The sequence below is a fragment of the Aotus nancymaae genome, unplaced genomic scaffold (assembly GCF_030222135.1).
Source record: "Aotus nancymaae isolate 86718 unplaced genomic scaffold, 86718_ANA_hifiasm-v0.15.2.pri h1tg000036l, whole genome shotgun sequence".
Classification (NCBI taxonomy): domain Eukaryota; kingdom Metazoa; phylum Chordata; class Mammalia; order Primates; family Aotidae; genus Aotus; species Aotus nancymaae.
The window spans coordinates 79113077-79136656 of record NW_026988450.1 but is presented as its reverse complement, the minus strand read 5'-3'; the positions used below and the strand labels follow the sequence as shown (position 1 = coordinate 79136656).

The window sequence follows — 23580 nt, the reverse complement described above, 5'->3', positions numbered from 1 at the left end:
AACCTAGAATTCTGTATCCTTCATAAGTAGAGAAGAAATAAAGACTTTCTCAGAAAAACAAAAACTACATTTTAAGCCAACATTCTCTGTAAGAACTGTAAAAAAGTTCTTCAAACAGGAGGAAAATAATATAGATCAGAAACCTGAATCTCCATAAAGAAAGAGCATCAGAGAAAAAATAAATGAAGTTAAGTAAATGTTTTTCTCTTATTCTTAATTGATCAAAAACATTATTTTCTGTTTAAAGCAACAATAGTGACAATGTATTTGGTGGTTAAAAATATGGCTAAAAGTGAGATGAACAATAGCAATGTCACAAGGGACATAAGGAAGAAATTGGGAATGCTTTGTTTAAAGTAACTGCATTACACACGAAGTAGTATATGAAGGTTGAGTTATGTTAATTTAAAATGCATATTTTAAGCTCTTGAGCAAACACTAAAAAGAATTTTTTAAAGAAAGAAATATGGTTGATATGGCAAGAAAAAGTAAAATTAAATCACATATAAAATGCTCAATCAAAATCAGAGCATATTAAACAAAGTGAACAAACAAAGAATAAATGCAATGAATAAAAAAGATAGTTACAAAGATGATAGATGTTAAACCAAGCACAAAAATAATTATTTTTCGATGTTAATGGTCTCAATATACTAATTACAAGGCAGAGCTTTCCAAAGTAGATTTAAAAAGACCCAACTAGATATTGTATACAAGAACCCCACTATAGATATAGACTCAAATAAGTTAAGGAAGTGAAGAAATATACAGTGTTAACATTAATCAAAAAGATTTAGTAACCATATTAATTTCAGACCAAATTGATCAGAGCAAGGAAAATTATCACAGATAAAAATGGAAATTACATAGTGATTTAAAAGTCAGTTCTCTAATGGTAATTAGCAATATGAACATTTATGTGCCTAACAAGAGAATGTCAAAATACTTAAGGCAAAAACTGATAGAACTGAAAGGAAAAATAAATAAACCCACTATTATAGTTGGAGACTTCAACATCCCTCTGTCAGTAATTAATACACTGTGCAGGCAGGAAATCACTGATATAGATAACCTGAACTTATCTAATCAATATTAATGGACTATTCTACCCAATGAAAGAATACACATTCTTCTCAAGCTCACATTGAATAGTAACCAAGGTAGACACCATTATGGTCTGTAACATACCTTCATAGATTTAAAAGAAGAAAAATCACACAAAGTATGTTCTCAGATCATAGTGGAGTTAAACTAAAATTCAATAATAGAAAGATAGATAGAATATCCCAAAACACTTGGAGATTAAATAACACATTCTTAAATCACATGTGAATGAAAGAAGAGATTTCAAGAGACATTTAAAAATATTTTGAACCAAAAGAAAATGAAAACACAACTTACCAAATTTGTAGGATTCCATGAAAGCAGTGCTTAGAGGAAAATTTACATTAAATGTATATATTATAAAAGAAAAGATATCTAAAATTAATAACAATCTAAGTTTCTACCTTGGGAAACTATTGAAGAAAAAGTAATTTGATCTTGGAACAAAAAGAAGAAAATAAATTCTACCAATTAGGGCAAAAAAAATCAATAAAACTGAAAACAGGAAAACAATAAAGAAAATCAAAACTAAAATCTAGTTCTCTGACAATATTAATAAAATTGATAAACCTGTAGCCAAGCTAATCAAAATAAAAGAAGATGAAAGTTACCAACATCATAAATGAAAAAACGGTTCTTACTGATGATTCCATGGACATTAAATAATAAGAAAATAATATTACAAACAACTCTGTGTCAATAAATTTGATAACTGGGATGCAAGGGACCAATTTGTTGAAAGACACAAACTATCTACATTCAAATGAGAAGAAATTGGAATACTCTTATATCTATTTAATAAAGTTAATCAATAATTTTTAAACTTAAAAGAAATAAAACAGCAGACCCAAATGGTTCCACTGGTGAATTCTACCAATATTTAAAGAAAAAGTAATACCACTTTTCTATAACCTCTTAGAAAATAGGAGAGGGCACAATTTCTAATTCATTTTATCAGGTCATTATTACACTAATACAAAAACCCAGCAAAAACATTGAAGTAAAGGACAACTACAGACTGATATCTCATAAACATAAACATAAAACCTCCCAACAAAATATTAGCAAATGAAATCTAACAATATATAAAAAGAAGTATACACCAAGGTACAACAGAACTTCTGCCAGGTATTAGAACTTTATCTAGCATTCTAAAATCAAACAATAGCGATTCACCATATTAATAATTTAAAGAAGAAAAATCATATGATCATATCAATTGCCAAAGAAATGCATTGGATAAAAGTCATCGTCCATTTATGTTAAAAACTCTCAGAAAACTAGAAACAGAAGAGAACTTCTACAACTTGATAAAGAATATCTACAAAAAAAAAAACTATAGATAACATCATCTTTAGTGATAAAAGACTAGAGCTTTCTCCCCTAATATCAGAAACAAAACAAAGGTACACTCTCTCACCACTCATATTTAATATCATATTGGAAGTCCTAGCTAGTGAAACAAACCAACAAAAAGGAAATGAAATGCATACATATTAGAAAGGAAGAAATAAAACTATGTTTATCCACCAATGACACAAATTTCTATATGGAAAATCCCAAAGGTTCTACCAAAACATTTCTAAAACTAACAAACAAATATAGTAAAGTCATAGCATACAATATCAATATTCAAAATTCAATTGTTTTCCTTTATATCAGCAATCCAAAGTTGGAATTTGAAATTAAAGAAACAATATATTTATAATAGCACCAAAAATGAAATACTTTGATATAAATTTAACACACTTTGTACAAGATCTGTACGTAGACATCTTCAAGACACTGATGAAATAAATCAAATATGTAAATAAATGAAGAGACATTCTGTGTTCATGGATTGGAAGACTTGATATTGTTAAGATGTCAATTTTTCCCAACTTGATCTATAGGTCAATGCATTGTCAGTCAAAACTTCAGCAAGCTATTTTATAGATATCAACAAACCAATGCTAAAGGTTATATGAAAAGACAAAGAAAATAGCATAGCCAGCACAATACCATAAAAGAATAACAACAAAGTTAGAAGAGTTATACTACCTGATTTCAACACTTACTATAGAGCTACAGTGTGGTGCTAAAGAAAAAATAAACACATAGTTCAATAGAACAGAAAGGAAAGCCCCAAAAATAGACCCACACAAGTATAATCAATTGATCTGTAGCAAAGATGCTAAGAAAATTCCATGGAGAAAGGATATTCTTTTTAACTAATGATACCGATAAAATTGAATGTCCAATTCTCAGCAAACTAACACAGGAACAGAAAACCAAACACTGCATGTTCTCACTCATAAGTGGGAGTTGAACAATGAGAACACAGGGACACAGGGAGGGGAACATCATACACTGGGGCCCGTGGGGATGGGGGGCAAAGGGAAGGAGAGCATTAGGACAAATACGTAAAGCATGTGGGGCTTAAAACCTAGATAATGGGTTGATAGATGCAGCAAATCACCATGGCACACGTATGCCTATGTAAGAAACCTGCACATTCTACACATGTATCCCAGAACTTAAAGTAAAATTTAAAAGAAAATTTAAAAAATTTGATGTGCATATGCAAAACCTTGAACCAAGACAAAGACCTTACACTTTGACAAAAATTAACACAAAATGGTTTATATACCTAAATGCAAAACTATAAAATTGGAAGAAAACATAAATGAAATTATAGTTTTGAATTTGGTGATGAGTTTATAGACACACCACCAAAATCATGATCCATGAAAGAAGAAAATTATAAGTTGGACTTTACTGAAATTTAAAATGTCTGATCTTGGAAGACACTGTTTTGAGAATGAAAACACAAGCCACAGACCAGAAGAAAATATTCGTGAAACACATATGTGGTAAAAGATTTGCATCCAAAATATTCAAAGAACTCCTAAAACTTGACAATTGGAAAACGTCCCAATTTTTTTAATGGACAAAAGATTTAAACAAACAACTCGCCAAACAAGATATACGGATACCAAACAGGTGTGTGAAAGATGCTCAATGTCACTGGCCATAAGGGAAATTCAAATTAAAACAATGACCTACAACTACATACCTATTACAATGACTAATAAATAAATAAATAAATGTCAATACCATTTGCTAGAGTGAATAACAATAATGACAACAACAACAAAACTCTGTGGCATATCCAGACAATAATCTAAGATTCCACTATAAGAAGGAATAAGCTATCAGCTACACAAAGATATCAATGAATCTTAAATGCATATTCCTAACTGAAGGAAACCTGTCTGAAAGGCTTTATACATATTATTCCATTTATATAATATTCTGGAAAAGACAAAACTATAGAAATGGTAAATAGATCAGTAGGTGAGAGGAGTTTGGGTAATAAGGGAAAGGAGAATTAAATAGATGAAGCTCAGAATATTTTTTAGGGTGGTGCACTCAGTATACTATAATGGTATATACCTGACACTATGGATTTATCAAACCCTATAAAACTTTACAGCACAGAGAATGAACTTTAATATATACAAGCTTTAAAAACAATTATTTAGGAGTTCAGGGGATCCCATGATGGAATCAGACTGTGACGAAAGAATCTAACTGTATTAAAAGTGTATGAAGCAACCTCCCTGAAGGGGTTCTGGAGGGCAAAAGGGTGTTCTAAGTAGCTTTGAAAATGAGCTGAGTCTGTAGGAGTAAAGGCAAGAGAAACTGCACTTAAGCACCATACTCTAGTTGATATAGGAATTTCCCATCAAGGTATGGGTTAAGAATTTGCAACACCTATATATGTATACTGGAACTAAACAATTATGTAAATGGATAGCAGATGGTGGGAGTCAGCTTTCTCATTGTTGGAGCAGAAGTTTACATGTAAGCGAAGGTAGAAAGTTAGAAATATCCCTGTGGTCATGAATTAGAGTTGGAGACATCAGTATGAACGCATGCTTAGCTTAATATAGATACAGATGGTTACATATAGGAATATTTATAGACATGTTTATATGCACAGATTAGAATATACACATGCATACATTTCCTTTCTCTGTTGGTGGAGAGAGCCTGGAAGCAATGACACCTCAGTGGTAATGAGCACATCTACTACTCACATCTTGGTTTCTAATGCCAATATCCAATGAAAGGAACCAGGGCTCCTTGGAGAACTGTCTGATTCTAAGAGTGGGACAGGAAATATACAAGATTAGCCTTGGCCATCTTGTAGGGCCAGAAAACAAGAATGTGCTAAAACATACACACACACACACACACACACACACACACACACAAGCATGATAATGGGGAGTATTTCAAAGGGACACAGGAGCCAATGAAAGAGCCCCCAACGACCAGAGCTGGAATAAATTCAGCAACAAAATAAACAATGTAGTATTGCTTTATAATCCACAATATAAAATAAATATCTACCAGTCCATACTAATATAGATTAATGATATGTCTCCCATGCACAGAAAGTCTACATATTTTATGAAGATAATCCATCCTCAGTGAGGAGAGGAACTTAACTCCCCACTCCTTAAGTATAGGCAATAGCAAAAATGACTTTCTTCCAAAGAGTAAAGTATGTACAGGGGGCAAAATATGGAGAAACCTCACAAACACTACCTCTGCCAGGTGATAAAGGTTAATACCAACAGTGATAAGTCATGTTGATGGGATTTAATAAGTCTGGCATGCAACCTCTGTGGTCTCTTCCCCAAACCCATAGTGTAATAATGAAGAAAATTTCAGACAAATCTCAATTGAGGGACCGTCTACAAAACACCTTACCAGTATTCCTCAAAACTGTCAAAATCATTGAAAACAAGGCAAGTCTGAGAAACTGTCACAGCAAGGGGGAGCCTAAGGAGACATAGCATCTAAATGGAAGATGATATCCTGGACTGGAGATACACCTATGGGAAGATTTAGAAAGAGTGACCAACTCAGCATCTATGAGCATACATAGGGGCTACACTGTGGTCTTGAAGTAACATATCAATTTAAAAAAAAATGGAGATATGGCTAATTTTAGGGCTAGAACAGGAAATATGCAAGACAAGCCTAGAACATCTTATCCTACAAGAAAGCAAGGGTGTCATCAAACACTATTAGGATCATGTCAAAAGGACTTCAGGAGCCACATTATAGAAATTCTCACTGTCCAAAAATGGAATAATTTGAGCTTCAGCAAGGATAATTATTAAACCATTTATCAAAACCCAGCAAATATATTTAACTTTATGAGTTTGTAATATTATTTTTTAAGTTTGTAGTCTTTAGTGGGTGAAAGGGAACTGGTTGATTATCTGGAAAAATGGTGAAAAAGTGAGAGAAACAAGTGTCTTTTCCATACAGACTGTACCATAAGATCACTAAATAGTAAGTGAGGGGAAATATAATAAAAGTATTCTAGCTAATACGTTTTAAAGAAATAAAAGAATTAAAATACCATCATATTCCAACCCATAATGAATTAATATACCTACAAATTGAGCATCAGAGGATGCTATCGACACAAATGAGAGAGACAACCATACCTCCTGGTGGGGGCACACGATTCCACCTACGGTCTTACGAATGAGATCACACCTAGATTGATCAGGCCTTTGAATCCAGCTTCCAATTTTCAGGAATTATAGAGAACAGAGAATGTTGAATAAGTACACACCAGTAAAATCCAGAGAATGGGAAATGCTATGGGTCAGAGGCACACCTTTTTCAACAAATACATTGTAAGGAAGATAAAAGATAAAAGGATAGAAGTTATAGATCTTAAGATTTAAAAGACACATTAGATTTAATAAAAATGAGTGAGACTGAACTGTAGTGTCTGTAAAGAAAGGATAAAACTATAAAGAAATGGAAATGGAAAGTGATTAATTGGGATTGACAGAGAGGATTATGATTGGGGCAGCACTCATGGATGGACTTTTGGTGTGCCCTGCAAAGTTCTGTTTCAGAAGTTGATAGTCATTACAGAGGCAGACACTTTATAAGAACTAACTAAGCTATACATTTTTGTGGTTTTGTTTATGCTTCATTTTACCATTTTTAAATTTTTTAAATGGTAAAATTATTAATGTCAGGGGAGGTCTATCTACTTTTGCCAAATGTGGGCTAGGAATCCTCCCACTAATAGCCACTGATGGTTATTATGTTCCAGACTTGTTCCAAACACTAGGAATAAATCTCAAAAATGATGATAAGAACAAAATCCCTGTCCTCCTGGACTGTATAATCTGGTGGAATGAGACTAAGACATAAGGAATATATAAGTATCTGTCCAGGTAGATATACTATATATGTAGCTACTTATATGCTATGAATGTAGATATATATGTAGGTATGTATATGCTATGTATGTAGCTATTTATATGTTATCCAATTAACAAATCAGAAGAAGAGTACCAGAGAATACCAAGAAAGAATGAGTTTCTTGACTACCTAAGAGCCTATGAGGACCAGGGTCCTGAGAGAAGGGACCTCAGGGTGGCGAGCTGTGAGTGTTGGTGGAGCCTTGACAGATTTATCCAAACCTGCTGGGCTCCTCTTTTCACTCTTGTCAACGGGAAGGTGGTAGCCAAGAAGGACGTGGCCATGTGTGTTGCTTCTGGACTCCTGGAGCTCAAGGTGTTGATGTTCCCAGCAAACACTCAACAAACATCAGTGTGACAATTTGTGCTGGATAGTGGGGATATACAGTCAGGGTCCCTGCCATCATAAAGCTGACCATCTAGTAGGGCTAAAAGACAAATAGCTGAACAGCTATCATGCAGAATGATGACTATTGTGATAGGAAAGGTGTAAGCTGTGATTAGAAGTGTGGGAGTTGGGGTGAGGCAAAAGTAATCCTTTTTGCCTCTAGGGTAGGCTTCCCAGAGGAGATGACAGTGACAGCTCACCTGGCTCCTGAAGGAGCTCACTAGGTCATGGAAAAAGACTAAGAAGGATTAAGGCGAGGAAGGGCTGGAAATGGAGCATTCTGGAGAAGAGTTGTGAAGCTCATTAAAGAGTTGTGACTGGTTGGCAGAGGAGACTTTATTGAAGCATTTTAATGAAGGAGATGATGTGATCAGATTTATGTTTAGAAGGATCATACTGAATGGGGATGATGGAGAGGTAAGAGTGAGATCTGTATTTGCAATAACCAATTAGGAGGCAACTGCAAAAAAAAATATCTGGCAAGAAATAATAAGGACAAGAGAGTGATGGAAGGGTGGACAGGAGAGGAAGAATTTTTAAGATATTTAGGGCATAGGATTGATGGTTCACAGTAACTGACTGGATGTGGGGGTGAGAGAGATGGAGAAGACCAGGATGAACCTGAGGTCTGGACTTTCACTGGACAGAAGGGGCCACTGTCCTCCATGAGAAGCGAGGCTTACACTTGCCAGGTGGCCTGGGCAGGATTTCTTTCCAGGTGATGTGACAGGGACAGGGAGGGGAGGAAGCCCTGATGTTCTGGTTCCTGGGTTCAAAAAAAAGAGACCTGGACCCTCACCCAGCAGCTAGTCAGGAGTCTCCAACTCTAGAATTCAAGGTGAAACCCATAACTGAAATACAGCCCACACCCCAACCTCACCTAGTGAAGAGAAAAATCCTGACAATGAAGGAAACTGAACTCTGATCAGACAATCCACATGCTGTGGGAATTGGGTAGCCCATTTACCCCAGACACAGCAGAAGCTTTCTTTAATATGTGCTGGTTCCCTCTCCAACTCATTTTGTTTCTGATTGATGCTCTGCAACTAAACAGATGGTGGGTGCTTTTCACTCGCATTTCTTCTGTCATGGATTTTTTTTGGCAGATGAGGCAGTCTCTACTCATATGACCACAGCTAATTCTTAACCCCCAAAGCAAAAATTAATGGACTCTGGCAAAAAAAAAAAAAAAGATAGTGCATACCCAGCTCTTTCCTTTAATTTCCGCATGTCCACAGATGTTCCTCTCCAAGAAGCGTAAACGAAGACTAGAAAATACCTCTTGTAACTATAGAACAATGTATCTTGTCTGCATGCAGTGATGAGAGAGACACAAAGCTGCAGAAAGAGCAAGAGGGAGGCAGAGAGGGGAAGAAGGAAAGGAGGAGGGAGGGAAGGGGAAAAGAGTTAAAGGTAGTAGCCTAGAAAGGGAAGGAAGGAAGGAAGAAAGGAAGGGAGGGAGGGAGGGAAGAGACAGACACTGGGTCTCATTATTTTCTGTGCATCATACTACCTATATGTATGTATTTAACCTCTCTGAAACTTCTGTTTCCTCATCTGTAAAATGGGAATAATAATGCCCACTTGCCAAGTCTACAGTAAAAATTAAATTAACCATGCTTATTTCTGGTAAATTCCCTTTTGGAGTCACAGTATTTTCATTTGTTGAAAGAGTTAAGAATATCTTTCTTCAGGGTTGCTGCAAGGATCAAATACACGATTGTGCTACAGAATCTACAGATTCTAAAGCATTGTCCAAGTGCCATTTTTCAGTATAATCTAAGTTTTTGTTTCCTATTGCACCACAAGCTGCTATAGGCTGTTTGCTCATCCCAGTGATCCCTGCCTTCCCAGCAAATGTCAAATCACAATATCAGTACAAACCATTTTAAAGACAGACTGCAGAGAATAATTATGGCTTAATGTCTAGAAATGATTTGGCTAGAGCTTTGCAAATCCCGTCATTCTTTTTGAGACTCAATTTCAGAAATGAAAGGTTTCCCTGCCTCTTATGTGCACCAACAATGCAAAGGCAAATTCAGAACCCCTGGATGCCTGAGAGGCTCTATAATTAGATAAAATTTACAATCTGATGTTATAATGTTTACATGTAAAGAAATAAATGAATGCTGAGGAACTGCTGCAGAGATTTCCAGAGAAATTTAATATGTCACACCAATACCTTTGCTGAAAAAGCTAATCTTGTAATTATTACTCTTGCCATAGATCTTTAAAGTGCCTTTGGTTTCCTAAATGTCATGATGAATACAGAGAGATCTAACATTTCTTGGAATTTTTATTATACTACTTTATGACTTTGTTTAACCTCAGAGCCTCCTTTAAAAGGTAGGCTTTAAAAAAAAATCCCTGTTTTACAAGTTAAAAAATAATTCTCAGAGGAATCAATTACCTTGCCCATGACTGCACTACTAGCTATTCTTCAGAACTACAGGTTCAAACATTCAATCAGGGCTTTGCTCTTGCCACTGGATTGCACTACCTGTCTTTCACCTCCCTCTCCTTTTTACAGCAAACCCAGAAGACAGTTATTTAAAACTGTGTCAGGGATTCAGGTGAGATCTGTGTGCAAATCCTCCCACACCATCCTACAGATACCCTGATGAGCTCCCCGCCATGCCAAAGATTACACAAAGGTTCAATAGCTAAATGAGAAAAAAAAAAAACACATCAATTTTACAAATCTCCAAACAAATGCCCAATTAGCCTATGCAAACTTGGATAAAAGCTGAAATACAGAACATGGCTAAAGTCAAGAAACCACATGGCCTCCATCCTGAATTGCTTCTCTGCAAGTCAATGAATACTTACTGAGCACCTTCTGTGTACTCAGCCCTATGCCAGGTGTCATGGAAGAATCTAAAGGAAAGCTGAACCTTGCAGGAAGAATAGGACATGCCATATTAAGTGCCCATGAAGGCAGAAGGTGCATAGCATTGGGGGCACACTGCATATTGTTTAGCATTGCCCAGACCATGGCATGCAGAAGGGTAAGGGAAGAAAAAAAAGGCAGGAGAGAGAACCAAGAGCAGACACTCAAGGCCCTGTATGCCATGCAGAGGTCCACAGGCTTTCTCTAGATGGCAGGGGTGGCCACGTAAGAATTTGAGGCTCCAGCTGAGCACTTTCAAACCTGCCTTTCCCTGGTTTGCTTCTGCCTCACACTTTGAAAAAGAGACATTTTTATCCTCATTGGTTAACTAATGTGATTGAGCCACATGAGCCTTGTAATTGGCCCCTTCTCTCATGGGACTTCCTGACAAAGTGATCCACCTGCATTCTCTTTCATTTATCTTCCCTGGTGCCCAGAAATAATGGGTGGTTGTCAGGGAGTGTTTTTCCAGCCTGTTTGGAGGGAAGTTTCCCATCTGCTTAGAGCCCTCTGGGAACTCACTGATGCACCAACCTTCTGTTCTTATATAGAACTCCTACAGAGATTTCTTGTCAAGGTGATCCATAAAATCAAAACTTTGCCAGTGAAAAACAAAACAAACAAAACCTCTACCAACAATAGCTAAGGCTATGGGAGGAGTCACTTTCCAGCCTTAAGGTAGCTCGACCATGCAGAGGAAATTGACATTCTTGGTTACTCTTTCCGTCTGAATTTCTTATGCCCCCTGCTGCCAAGATGCTGTGCACTCCTGCTATCCTGCTTATCTAACCACATTTCCTAAATTCCTTTTGCTGTCTCTTCTTCCAGCCCATTAGCATCTCCCACAGCTCATCTTGGGTCCTCTTGATTCTTGCTGTACACATTGTCCTTGGGCAAGTGCTTCTATTCCTTGATCTTCAATCACCACCTATTCACTCCAGCCTCAGAATTCCTCAATTGTCCCTCTAACTGCCTAGACATCTAGATACCTGCAACTGGATGATCCACAAGTACCCAACATGCATTGTGTCTAAAATCAACTTTGTCAGTTTATCTCCTGTACAGACTAGCTTCTTTTCCTGCACTTACCCAGTTACAATGGAAAAACGTTAGTGTAATCCTTAATGACTTCCCCTTCTCAAATATCCCCTACACAAACATACAAAACACATATGAACATACCACCATATCTTTCCCTGCATCCTCCAATTATCATACTGTTACCCTGTGTTCCTCCCCTCTTAACTCATACCTCATACCTCAACTATTTAAATCTTCTTCTAAACACTTTTCCTCTTCACTTCATCCTCCACCTCCCACCACAGTTGTCATTCAAACACACAGATTTGATTACTTCCTTCCCTGATTACACATCTTAAAATCTGCACATTGCCTACAAGACAAAGCTCCTGAGCACAGCCGCACTGCCTGGGTTATTGGGAAACTCTGAAGACACTGGTCACTCGCATTCTTCTGATGTTTTGATCATGCTCCCCACTCTTCCCTATTTGAAAGCCTTCTCTTTAACCTTCACGGCCTAACCCAATGTCACGTCTTTTATGAAGCCTCCCTTGATTCCCTTTTCTATTTTTCAACTGATATCTGTTCACAACTCTTTATACATCCTAGCATGTTTAATAATTCATCATTTGCATGTTTATATTCCTCTCTCAGTTATGATCTCCTAGATGAGGAAGATGCGTATTTGGCACCCGGTACCCCTGATGCCTGCCACTGTACCTGGGAACAAGACTTGTTGAATGAATAAATATTATGATGAAACCACAAAAGCAAAAAAGATTAATGTAAACATGGGTGATATATTACTCACCAAAGTGATTAAAATACCAGCGTGGTATAACAGAGTGGACTTTAAATTCTGGCTCTAACACACAAACTGTATGACGCCTGGGAGGTTTCTTCCCTCTGAGCCTTAAATCTTCATCTGGAAAAGAAGAGATGAAAAGACCTTTTTGGTTTATTCTATGGAATGGAAATGAGATATCATATATAAAATGCTCAGCATAGTAGCTAACACATAATCAGAGCTCAATACATTATTTACACTAGTGTTATTAATAATACATAAGAAGTTTGAGGAGGATAGTAAAAGATAGTGTTAGGAAAAAAAGTGAGTTCAACTTTATTTGCTAAGCACACATTTATTTAGCGCTGGCCAATGGAAGATATTAATGCCAGATGGATGAACCTCAATTTATAGAAAAAGGAGCAGATATAAAATCTCCCACCACTTCTTTCAAGGTACCCTTTAACACCTGCATAAGTTTGCTGACTGAAATAGAGGTGGAAAAATTAGAGCTGCCAGTGTAGGACATGAATGGCTAGACACAAAGTTGAAAAACAATTAATTCCCAAGGAGAAGCAACATGCATGGTGATAAATAGGTTGATAGGAGAGAAAGGAGTTGAAGATGGCTCCGGAGATGGAGTTTTAGATCACAGAGTTACTAAGCATCCTGACACCTAGCACAGGTGTCCAATCGACACAGGCTACCATAGGACAGAGTTTTGGTGAGAGCTTGAAACTCAAGATGTAAACTCAAGAGTGATGCTGATGCCTTGGACAAGGATGAGTTCTCCTTACCTACATCTCAAGTAACTTATGGTATAGTCCATGAAAACCACAATAAACACTAACCAAAATGAGCAACTTGGAACCAATGCCAAATCCAGTTCTTGGTATCAGAATAGATGGAGGGGGAAAATTTCATAAAACCCGTCTTGAAGCAGAAAGGATATGTGGGTTCATCCCACAGCCAGATTGTTGAGATCAAACTAGAGTGGTGTGTTGCCTTGGCAGCAGTTGCCTAGTGAGAAAAATTAATAATAAAAGAAGCGGGAAAATGGGCAGGAGCAATAAATCAAGACAAATATTCTGGTTTTTTGCAAAGTTTCTCAATAGAGAGAGTGCTCCAGGGATGAATGTAATTTTTTTTAATGTCTCCTGCTAATAACCCTTTTCTTGAAAACAAACAGAACTTTCAAAGAATTATCTGGTGCAAGGGATGGGAAAGGGAGACCAGGAATAGAATGTCACTGTTGCTCAGTGATTGGGGATCAGACAATTGATGCCAATGATCCAACATTCTCTGTTTCCCTGCAGAGTGATGCCAATGACCATCCAGTTCTCCATTCTGATTATGCTGCACTCGGCTCTGGTCCTCATCACCACGGCAGAGGATTACAAGTGTTTACCCCTCATCCTCCGGAAAACTTGCTGTTGGATTAATGAGACCTATTTGGCCCGGAACGTCATCATCTTTGCATCCATTTTGATTAATTTTCTGGGTGCCATCTTAAATATTGTAAGCATCCCACATCCACCAACACTCTGGTGTCTAGTGTGCAGTTGAGCATGAAGTTTATGGAGCCTGCAGCTTCCTTGGTACCAGTTGCCTTTATGTGCCTGGTCCAGCCCCAAGCTTAGGGACAGATAATAAAGATGTGGCTACTGCCAAAACTGTGCATTTTACCCTTGGAAAAAAACTGGTGGAAAAAAGACAGTTTTTTTCCAACAGTAAAATGCACAGTTTTGGCAGTAGGGAAGAGGTTATTTTCTCCAAAGGAGTTCCTAAAGTCCTTCAATTTCCATATTGTCAGTGGCCAATTATATTGTAAATAAGAGTTACGATTTATGAAGCACCAGTACCTACCTGCTATGTGCCATGCACTAAAGGAGGAGCTTTACTTTTTTCATGTTTAATCCTCACATAAACCCCTTGAGGTAAGTTTCATTATCCCCACTTTATGGCTGAGGAAACTGAGGCTCAGAGACACGAGATAACTTGCTAAGAAGGTCTGTCTGACTCCATGACCCACGCCCCTCTAATATGCTAAATTGTATCTCTGGGAGTGGGAGTGGGGTGGGGAAATAAAATTGAAATAGCTGCCATTTATTGAGCACCTACTATGTGCTACAGGTAGGTATTACTGTCCCCATTTAATGGATGAGGAAACTGCATTTCAGGAAAGTTGAGTATCTTGCCTATGACTTTCTAAGTTTGTATTTCACGTGACACATAGAACTCAGAGGAATTTCCAACTGCCATGATATCTGTCATTGTTTTAAGTTGCTGATCCTCATTGTCATGGTTTCATTTTCTCTCAAGAATTGTACCATGGTGGCTATAGGTATTCTCTGTGCTTTTACAAGTAGTCTGTGTTGTCCAAGACTCAGGCAGCTAGATTTTTGAGGTGATTTGTTTGATTCCAGGTCTTAAGCTTGGCATATTGAGAGAGGCATTGTCGTGTGGTTGAATTCATCACTGTGCCCTTTGGGCCTAAGGGAGGGTCCCCAAGTATTCAGGGACCCAAGCTATAGACTCCCACAATTGTTGGTCTGTGACTTAGAGGCCTAGACTACCTGAAATCACTGTCCAATTTGGCACAATAATTACCTTACTTATGTTCTGTGGTTGTCCTTCTAGTGAAGGCTCTGTGGATAAAGGAAAAGAGGAAAAGGAAAATAATCATCTAATGTAGTTCATCATCTCATGGATATTTTATAGATTACAATAACTGAAATGGAAGTACACAGGATTATTGATTACAAGCTGCAGAGAAGTAGCCCGGACCTTGAATTAAGCCTTGATAACAAATTAGATATTTCTAGGATGCAGAATTTGTAAATAAGTCCAATGACTCTAGGTCAGCGTTACCTCTGGGACTAATTGTGCCTCAGTGGGTAGTGTGGTAAGAAGATCAGAGGCTTTGGAGTCAGATAGACCTGTGTTCAAATCTCAGATCCACCAGTCACCAGCCCAGTGACCCTGGACAAGTTACTTCTCAGAGTTTCATATTTTTCAATTGTAAAATGGGGATTCAAAATAGCAGCTACATCACAAGGTGGTTGTGAGGCTTTTTTGTACAAAGTGTCTGGCACAGAGGAGGCATTTGGCCAATGGTAGTTATTCTTTTCCTAGCACCACAGAATCTCTAGCAGCAACTTCTGTCCTAGGAAATGCCTATCACCCAATGCTAAGAGTCTTTCTGGTAAATGTACCCCTTCAGATTCCTCAAGTCCTCCCAGCTGTTGATCTGGAAACAGGCTATGAGTTTACCCCAGACCTCTTCTCCTGCCATCTGGCTCTCTCTTCTGAGCTCCACAAGTGCACTCCAGTGACCCTAAATGATGGGGCCAACAGCACAGTCTAAACTTAGTTTCATGACTGGCTTACAAAGCTGTTTCTGAGCCAGTACTTGTTTTTTAAATAAAAGAGATCAAAGCTGGCACTTTGGCACTTCCATTCTGACTTCAGGTCCCCTCTAGGATTCAGTCTACCCAGGCTTCTGCTGAAGCCCAGCCACTGATAGCACACCGCTCCATTTCCAGCACTCACACTGACTTTGTTGTTCCTGTGTTTTTTTGTTTTTGTTGTTCTTTTTTTTTTTAATCCGCAGCTGTGGTGTGATTTTGACAAGTCGATACCCTTGAAGAACCTGACTTTCAATTCCTCAGCTGTGTTTACAGATATCTGCTCCTACCCAGAGGTATTTATTTATGAGCTCCCCTTGGTGAGAGGTGGACATAGATATATTTCTAACAGCTCCAAATAAATGAGACTGGCTGAAGGGCCGTAGAAAGTACTCAAGAGGCCTGTTTTCCTTCTTCTGCCTCTTCCTCTTCCCTTTCATCTTTTCCCTTTTCTGCTTTTCCTTCTCCCCTTAAATTTTCTGTTTCCCAGTCCTCTTTCCTGCCCCATCCTCTGCCTCTTTTTCATCTCTACCCCTTCCTCATTTGTTTCTCCCTCTTTCTCCTCCTTTTCACCTTCTATCCATTTTCCATTTGCCCTTATCTCTTCCTTCTCTGTGCATTTCCCGTAGCCTATTTGTAAAATCCTGTAGCAGAATGCACTGCTGTCTCCATTAGCATGCAGAGTTCTTCCTCAGTGTTTGCTGCATTAAACCAAAAAGGGAGGGAGGGAGGGAAGGAACAAAGGAAAGAAGGAAGGAACAAAAGAGCAAAGGAAGGAAGGAAGGAAGGAATTACAAAGGCAGAAAATCACAACTAAAATTAAATAGTACAGAAGAAGCACCATGGGGTCTGGAGGCATCCCAACAGGACACCTATGATCATAACGTCTGTGTCTGACTCTATGTTGACCACGGAGCCAGTGGTCTGTTTCTGGGCCTTGGGGTCAGTCTATGGGGTCTGTTATTCACAACCCAGATCTTATATATTAAGGTAGACTTTCTAGGTCATAAAGTAGAACAGCTAAGATGTCCCAGCAGACCCCAGCCAACCCCATACCTAGGATACTGGGTAGATTCTTGTTCTCTAAGAGGCTGCCGCACTCAGAGGCCCCTCCAACATGTAAATGGAGAAAAGGCTCCCTGTAGTCTCTTCTAGGCCTAAGAATTGGTCCCAGAAACATTCCAACAAGGAGATTAATTCTCCTCTCCCTCCATTCATTTGCATAGAGCACCTGCTTGATATGCATAACGTCATCAAATCCTTCAGATGTCTGGGGTAGAAGCTGGTACTGTCTCCATGTTATAGTTAATAAAACTACAGCTCAGAAAGCAGCATGCTCAGTGCTGCTCAGAGCCAAGCCTGCTTGATCTTATTTGTTCCTCACTTCTTTCCATCCCTTCTTTCTGTCCTTTCTTCATTCTCTTTTTAATTCAATTATCAAGCCTTGATACTGTAATTTGAATCATATCTACCTCATTCTTTATCTGGCTGAGTCCCTAAAGGAGAAACTAGACTCTTCTAATGGATGTTCAGGACAGGAAGGGACAAGGTCCCATTTATGGGCTGCATAGGCCAGACCATGTTCCACCTAGGAATGAGTGGAGCCCCAGTTTAGTGTACTCTGTGGGACAGTAGCTCCTGGAGAAATTCTTGGCTTGAGGGGCTTAGGGAATGTCTCAACTTTTGGAGAGAGTAGGTAGCCAGGAATTGGACAGTCAGTGCTAGGAAAAAGCTGTGTTTCATTTCCAGTCAAGCCCCCTCACTTGCTGGCAGTGGAACTTTGAATCAGTTTTTACTCTCTGAACCTCAGTTTCCTCATCTGTAAAATGGGAAAATTAATACCTTCTTTACATGGCTACTGTGGAGTTAAACAATATGTTCTTATGGTACCTGCCTAGATGGGTTAACAAATATTTGCCTAGAAGGGTTAGCAAATATTTGACTAGATCTCATGGTGCCTGCCTAGATGGGTTCACAAATATTTAGCTCCTCACGTGGCATCTGATGTTTGGCGAGCTATTAATCTGTGCCCACATATCACTTTGAATTAATATTGTATACCTTTGACCCAACACCTGAACTCCCAAACACAAGACCACAGCAATCAGAGATTAGCCAAAGCCTAAGAAAGTGGTGGATAAGATTTAGATCACACAGTTTTATTCTAGTGCCTCAGTTTCCTTATCTGTAAAATGAGGATAAAAGTAGGACCTTCCTTATTGGGTGATTATGAGAATTCAGTGAATTAATCCATATAAAGTGTTTAGAAGCTGGACCTGGCACTAAGTACCTGCTCATTAAATGTCAGCTATGATTTATTTATTATTTTCAGCAAAAAGGCTTTAAGCGTATAATGCCAATGCATGTTATCATCAAACAAACATCTGTACACACCTGAACCACTGTGTGTAATATGCCAGTGTATGTTATGAAACCAGTCAAAAATAGAAATGTTTAAAAGTAAGATAAAATGCATATGGATTGATGTTACTATTTTCTCCGCAATGAAAGGGTCATCTTGTTCAAGAGGTCAGCAAACTATGGCCACAGGCCAAATTCACCAGCTGCTACAACCACCTGATCTGACTCACCATTTGCCATTCTGATATGTGTGCACATGCGTGTGTGCTGACTAGGCATCTGTCTGCCAAATTAGAATGGATTAGATATTCAGACCTTCTGAAAGACTCGATCTGACTCCCCAGCACTCACAACTATGTGTCCCCAAGCAAATCACTTGATCTTTGTGAGCCTCAGTTTCTTCAAATGTATACCTGACATTTCTACCTCACCCTATGAGAAATAATACCCAGTCTAAAAACATGTTATCAAATTGGATTATATAATATAAAAAATGAGGCCTTTACAATGTATGATATAAAGTACAAGTTAGTTCTAAATTCGAAGCTTGTCAGATGCTAAAAAAGAGTGAAGATGCCAGGGATGAAAGTAAAGAAAGCTGTATTCCAATCATGGTTGGAGAGTAGTGGAGGGGAAAGAAAGACACAGGTTTGTGAAATGAATGCAAATCATATGCACACAACCAGAGTGTCATTATCTCAAACACCTGGATGTGGTTCTCAGGTGGCTCAGTGGAGAGACCCTCATCTTAGAATCATGCCCCTTTATTATATGCTCTGGCACATCTGAATAAACAGTTCACTGTATCTGCAAGAGCAATCAGAGCTTGCTGTGGTTTTAAAGGGTCCTGAAGAGCCCATTTTTCCATAAAGTTGTGATCATCTGTGTCATGGCATGCTGGCATTTCCTTCCCTTTCTTCTCCATTTATTCTGGTCCTACCCAGCCTTGAAGCCTCCCTTTTTCCATAATGTGGTTTGGCAGGCCCAACTCCTTTAGGTCACTCTCCTTCCTGCCATCTCACATACCCTTATGGTGTGATCTTAGTACTCACACTCCATCCTTATTGACTTAAAGAGAGAAGATAATATTTTATAGCTATTCAAGTTTGACCAAAGGCCCAGCATAGGACAGGGACCACAATCTATGTTTTAAAATATTTAAAGAGAAAGGAAGCATACTTCCAATAGACTAACAGGAACAAGATTTACCTTCCCATCTGAAATAACTAAAAACAAACAAAATAAATGAAACAGTAGTTTACAAGACACTGGGTATCAATCAATGAAGGACAATAATCCTGAAAGACAGGAAGTAACTGATTGCCTGAGCTTTATTATTGCTTTAGGAGTTTTTAGACTATGTCTCAGGAAGAGGAAACCAAGGTGGACTCCCTGATTTGAGAATACTAAGCGGAGAGTCCCAGGAGATCAAGGTGCCTAGAGTCTGCAGAACATACTACTCTAGAGAGTTGTATAGAGAGACAAACCTAGAGATCTGAAAAGGGTTCAATCAGTACATTCGTGTGAGGAAACTGATACAGGAAAAGAACCATCTCAAAGGATCAGTGCCTGGAATTCACATAGAGCTGAAAACAATTTTTGTTCCTACCAGCCAGACTGAAAAAGATTCATGGGGCACTAGGTTAGAGTATGCAGAAAATTCTCACTTCAGTAGAGTAAAATAATTGTTCCTATATCATGTGCTGCTCTGATTCCTCCTTTTAAATCATAAAAGTTAGATCCAAAGAGATCAAACCTTTTAAAATAATTTAATATGTGTCCTAGAATAAATTTCAAGAATACATAGAGGAATACAAAAATATCTAGGATTTAGCAAGGTAAATACACAATGTCTGGCACCCAATCAAAGATTACCAGGCATCAAAAGGAGGAGGAAAATATGACTGATAACAAGGGAAAAAATAAACCAAAGGAGACCAACTCAGATTTGATTGTGTATGTTCAAATTAGCATTTTTTTGAGACACAGTCTCACTCTTTTGCTCAGACTGGGAGTGCAGTGGTGCAATCTTGGTTCACTACAACCTCCACTTCCCAGGTTCAAGCAATTCTCCTGCCTCAGCCTCCCAAGTTGCTGAGACTATAGGCATGTGCTAACATGCTGAGCTAAGTTTTATTGTTGTTGTTGTTATTGTATTTTTAGTATAGATGGGGTTTTGTCATGTTGGCCAGGCTGGTCTCAAACTCCTGGCCACAAGTGACCCACCTGCCTGGGCCTCCCAAAGTGCTGGGATTATAGGCATGAGCCACTGCACCCAGCCAAGCAAATAATTATTATAACTGTATTTATGATAGACAAAATTAGACTGTGCAGAAGAAAAAAATGGTGAAACTGATAACATAGCAATATAGAGTATCCAAAATAAAATACAAAATTTTTTAAAATTAAAATAAAAGCAGTATTGAGGACAACTTAAAGCAGCATAATATATGTATAATTGGAGTCTTGGAGTCCTGGCTCCTAACCCAAAAGAAAGTCAAGGAGATTGAAAACCTATTTAAAGAAATAGTGGCATGAAATTTTCCACATTTGATGAAAACCATACATCCACAGGTCCAAAAACCTCAATATGAACACACACACAGGCACACAAAGGCACATCATAATCAAATTACTCAACCCATAATAAGGACAAAATCATAAAATGGGTGGGGGAACATATTGCATAGTAAAAGACAAAGATATGAATAACAGAAGATTTTTCAAAAATACAAACATGGAAAACAAGCATCTTGAATGAACCAAAGGACCATTAAGAGTATACCAGAGCACCAACCACATACAAAATTTCTTTTCCCTACTTAACACAACCCAGTGAACACCCTGGAGAGTCAGACCAGCTATCTTCCCAGCACCTTATGGTGGTCCCCAGGTTTATGATACCCTCCTTGCTTGACCTTCTGGAGAGTCCAGGCTGGTCTCAGAAGAAGCAGAGCAGCTTCTGTCTTTTGCCTGAACACACTTCACTGTGCTTCTTATGTCAAGAGCTACAATTGCTAAGAATCAGGTTTTGTATAAAGCAATAAGTCCAGATGATTTCTTTAAACCATAGTGACTTTTGAAAATTGTCTGTTTCTTTCCTTCTTGTCCCACAAGTTATGTGATTTTGGCAGCAACCAAATAGCTGCAGGGAGTCCAGTTTGTCTTACTTATGGGGGTGGATGCTCAATTCCCTCATCAGTTATCATTATGTAAAATAGTTCTTCTTCCTCCTCTTCTAAGAGTAAATTGTGCATATATTGCCAAGGCAATTTACGGTGCATTGACAATGTCCTTCTAGTCTGGCACAATTTTGGTGCATAGTAGGTCCTCAGTCAACAATTGTGGAATAAAGCACGTTTTCATTTGTAAAGTGTTTTTTTCATGGAAACAGAATCAGATGTTGCTACCCTTAACACCTTGTCATATCATGTGATTCCAATTTTTTAGTACAGACTTTGAAGAAATTGATTTCTCAAGCCAGAATATCTATCTGAGAGAAGAAAATCTTGTGTATTCAGAAGAAGAAAAGTGTTTATCTACTTCGTCTCTTCTGTAAAGTGGACACAAGAATAATACCTATCCTAATACCTATACCTAGGCCATTTAAATAATTAAATGAGATGAAACACATAAAGTCATTCAAAGTCATTCACAGAATATGTGCCAAATAAATATTTAGGTTTAATTATCTACTTTCCACCAACTTAATCCTTGAGTTACAGGCATCCCCAACCCAGCTTGTCCCTTCACCCATCTAACCCGTAGTTCATCTAATGTAAAATGAATCTGGTCTGTTTTGCAACACCACATCTGTAGGGGTTTTTTGTCTTCTCCTGTCTACATTTTGTTTTACCTTCTGAAGTATCTTTGACTTCTTTTTTCCAGCCATTTTTTTTTAATGGTAAAAACTGATCTGTCATTATATCCTTTCCTAAGGCAAAGGTGATGCACTTACAATGCATAACTTGTATGTTTCCCTTAACAGAGATTACTGGGAACTGTGCTCACTAACATTTATCATACAAATCTTGGAATATTTTTTTAACCATTTAAAGGTCTAGGGAAAAATGGAAAACCCCATTACTATATGGGAGACAGAATTCTCTGGAGTACAAGGATTTACCCCGAAACACTACATTTGACGTACTGCTTCCTTTGATATTGCACATTAAAATAAAACTAAAGGATATTACAAAAGGAAATAATCCACTCAAAAGCCATGTCGTGTCTGTGTTCATATTTTGCATTGTTGTAATCATAGTGTATATACAATTTTACAGCCTGCTTTCCAGTTTAAAATTATTTTGAAAATTCTTTGTTGTCATTTAAATGCTCCTCTGAAAACCCTTATATAGAGAGCTCTTTATTCTTCGGGCACATGTTTCTTCACTACTGTCTTCTAGTTCTCCTCCTCACATCCCTAAAAATTCCTAATCAACATTCTCATTTCTCTTCTTCCACAGTCCTTCAAACATGGTAGTCTCTCCATGTTAGTCTCTGTAACTTCTGTCTTTACTTCTACTCTGCTTGAGTGGTTTCTTCCACACCTGTAAGTTCAGCTACATGATGCTAAACATGTCTCCCGACCCCATCTACCTTCTGCACCTCAGCCTCATTTATGTCATTGCTCACTGAACATCCCTATTGAATCACTCCTTCTACACCTAAAGCTTGATATGCCTAGGAAAGAACTCACTGCTTTTTTCTACACTTTTTCTCTAAGTTATTTCTTACTTAATCGATTAGTACAAAGTGGAAATCTTAGTGCTATCTCTGACTCCTCTCTCTGTCTTACCTCCTCATAAAACTAGACAATATTGTCCAACCTTTTATGCCTTGCTAAGTTTATCAGGTAGATCTGCCAAGACCTTGTTTTTAAGTCCTCACTTTCTCTCCATTAATCCCGATACATCATATATTCTTCCCCACTACAATTTATTTCTAAAGCACTGAACTGATGAATCCATTACAAACATGAAATCCATCCATGGCTCCTTATGAACTACAGAATAAAGTACAGATGTCCATACAAGAGGATTTTTTACAGCATGGTTTTGCCCTTATCTCTGCCCTACTACACCTACGATCCTCTTATACCCAGGATCCATTTAGGGGACACTTGAGGAGCTATGGACCTTCTAAGTTCCTGGAGTAACATAACACAAAAATTGCTTGTTATTTGATAGAAACTAAGTAATTGCATTGAGCCAGTTTCTTCCCAAATTACAGGACACACGGAATTTATCGGTCCAGACCCAGCAAAAGAGAAATGTTTTCACAAAGCCATAATACTTCTGTAGCTTCCTGTTGTTCTCCCACTTCCTAGTCCCACC

The 23580-nt window shown here is 38.1% G+C and overlaps 1 protein-coding gene across 2 annotated transcripts in view; it reads left to right on the top strand.

Moving 5' to 3' along the window:
* The window catches only part of ADCY8 (adenylate cyclase 8), a 250218-nt gene that overhangs the window by 176877 nt on the left and 49761 nt on the right, over positions 1 to 23580 (top strand). The window contains exons 10-11 of one of the 2 annotated variants that reach the window (XM_021666890.2): positions 13793 to 13994; positions 16090 to 16179. In XM_021666890.2, the coding sequence (XP_021522565.1) occupies positions 13793 to 13994; positions 16090 to 16179 (292 nt within the window). The remainder of the gene's footprint in view (positions 1 to 13792; positions 13995 to 16089; positions 16180 to 23580) is intronic. The other variant, XM_021666891.2, reaches the window with a different exon arrangement.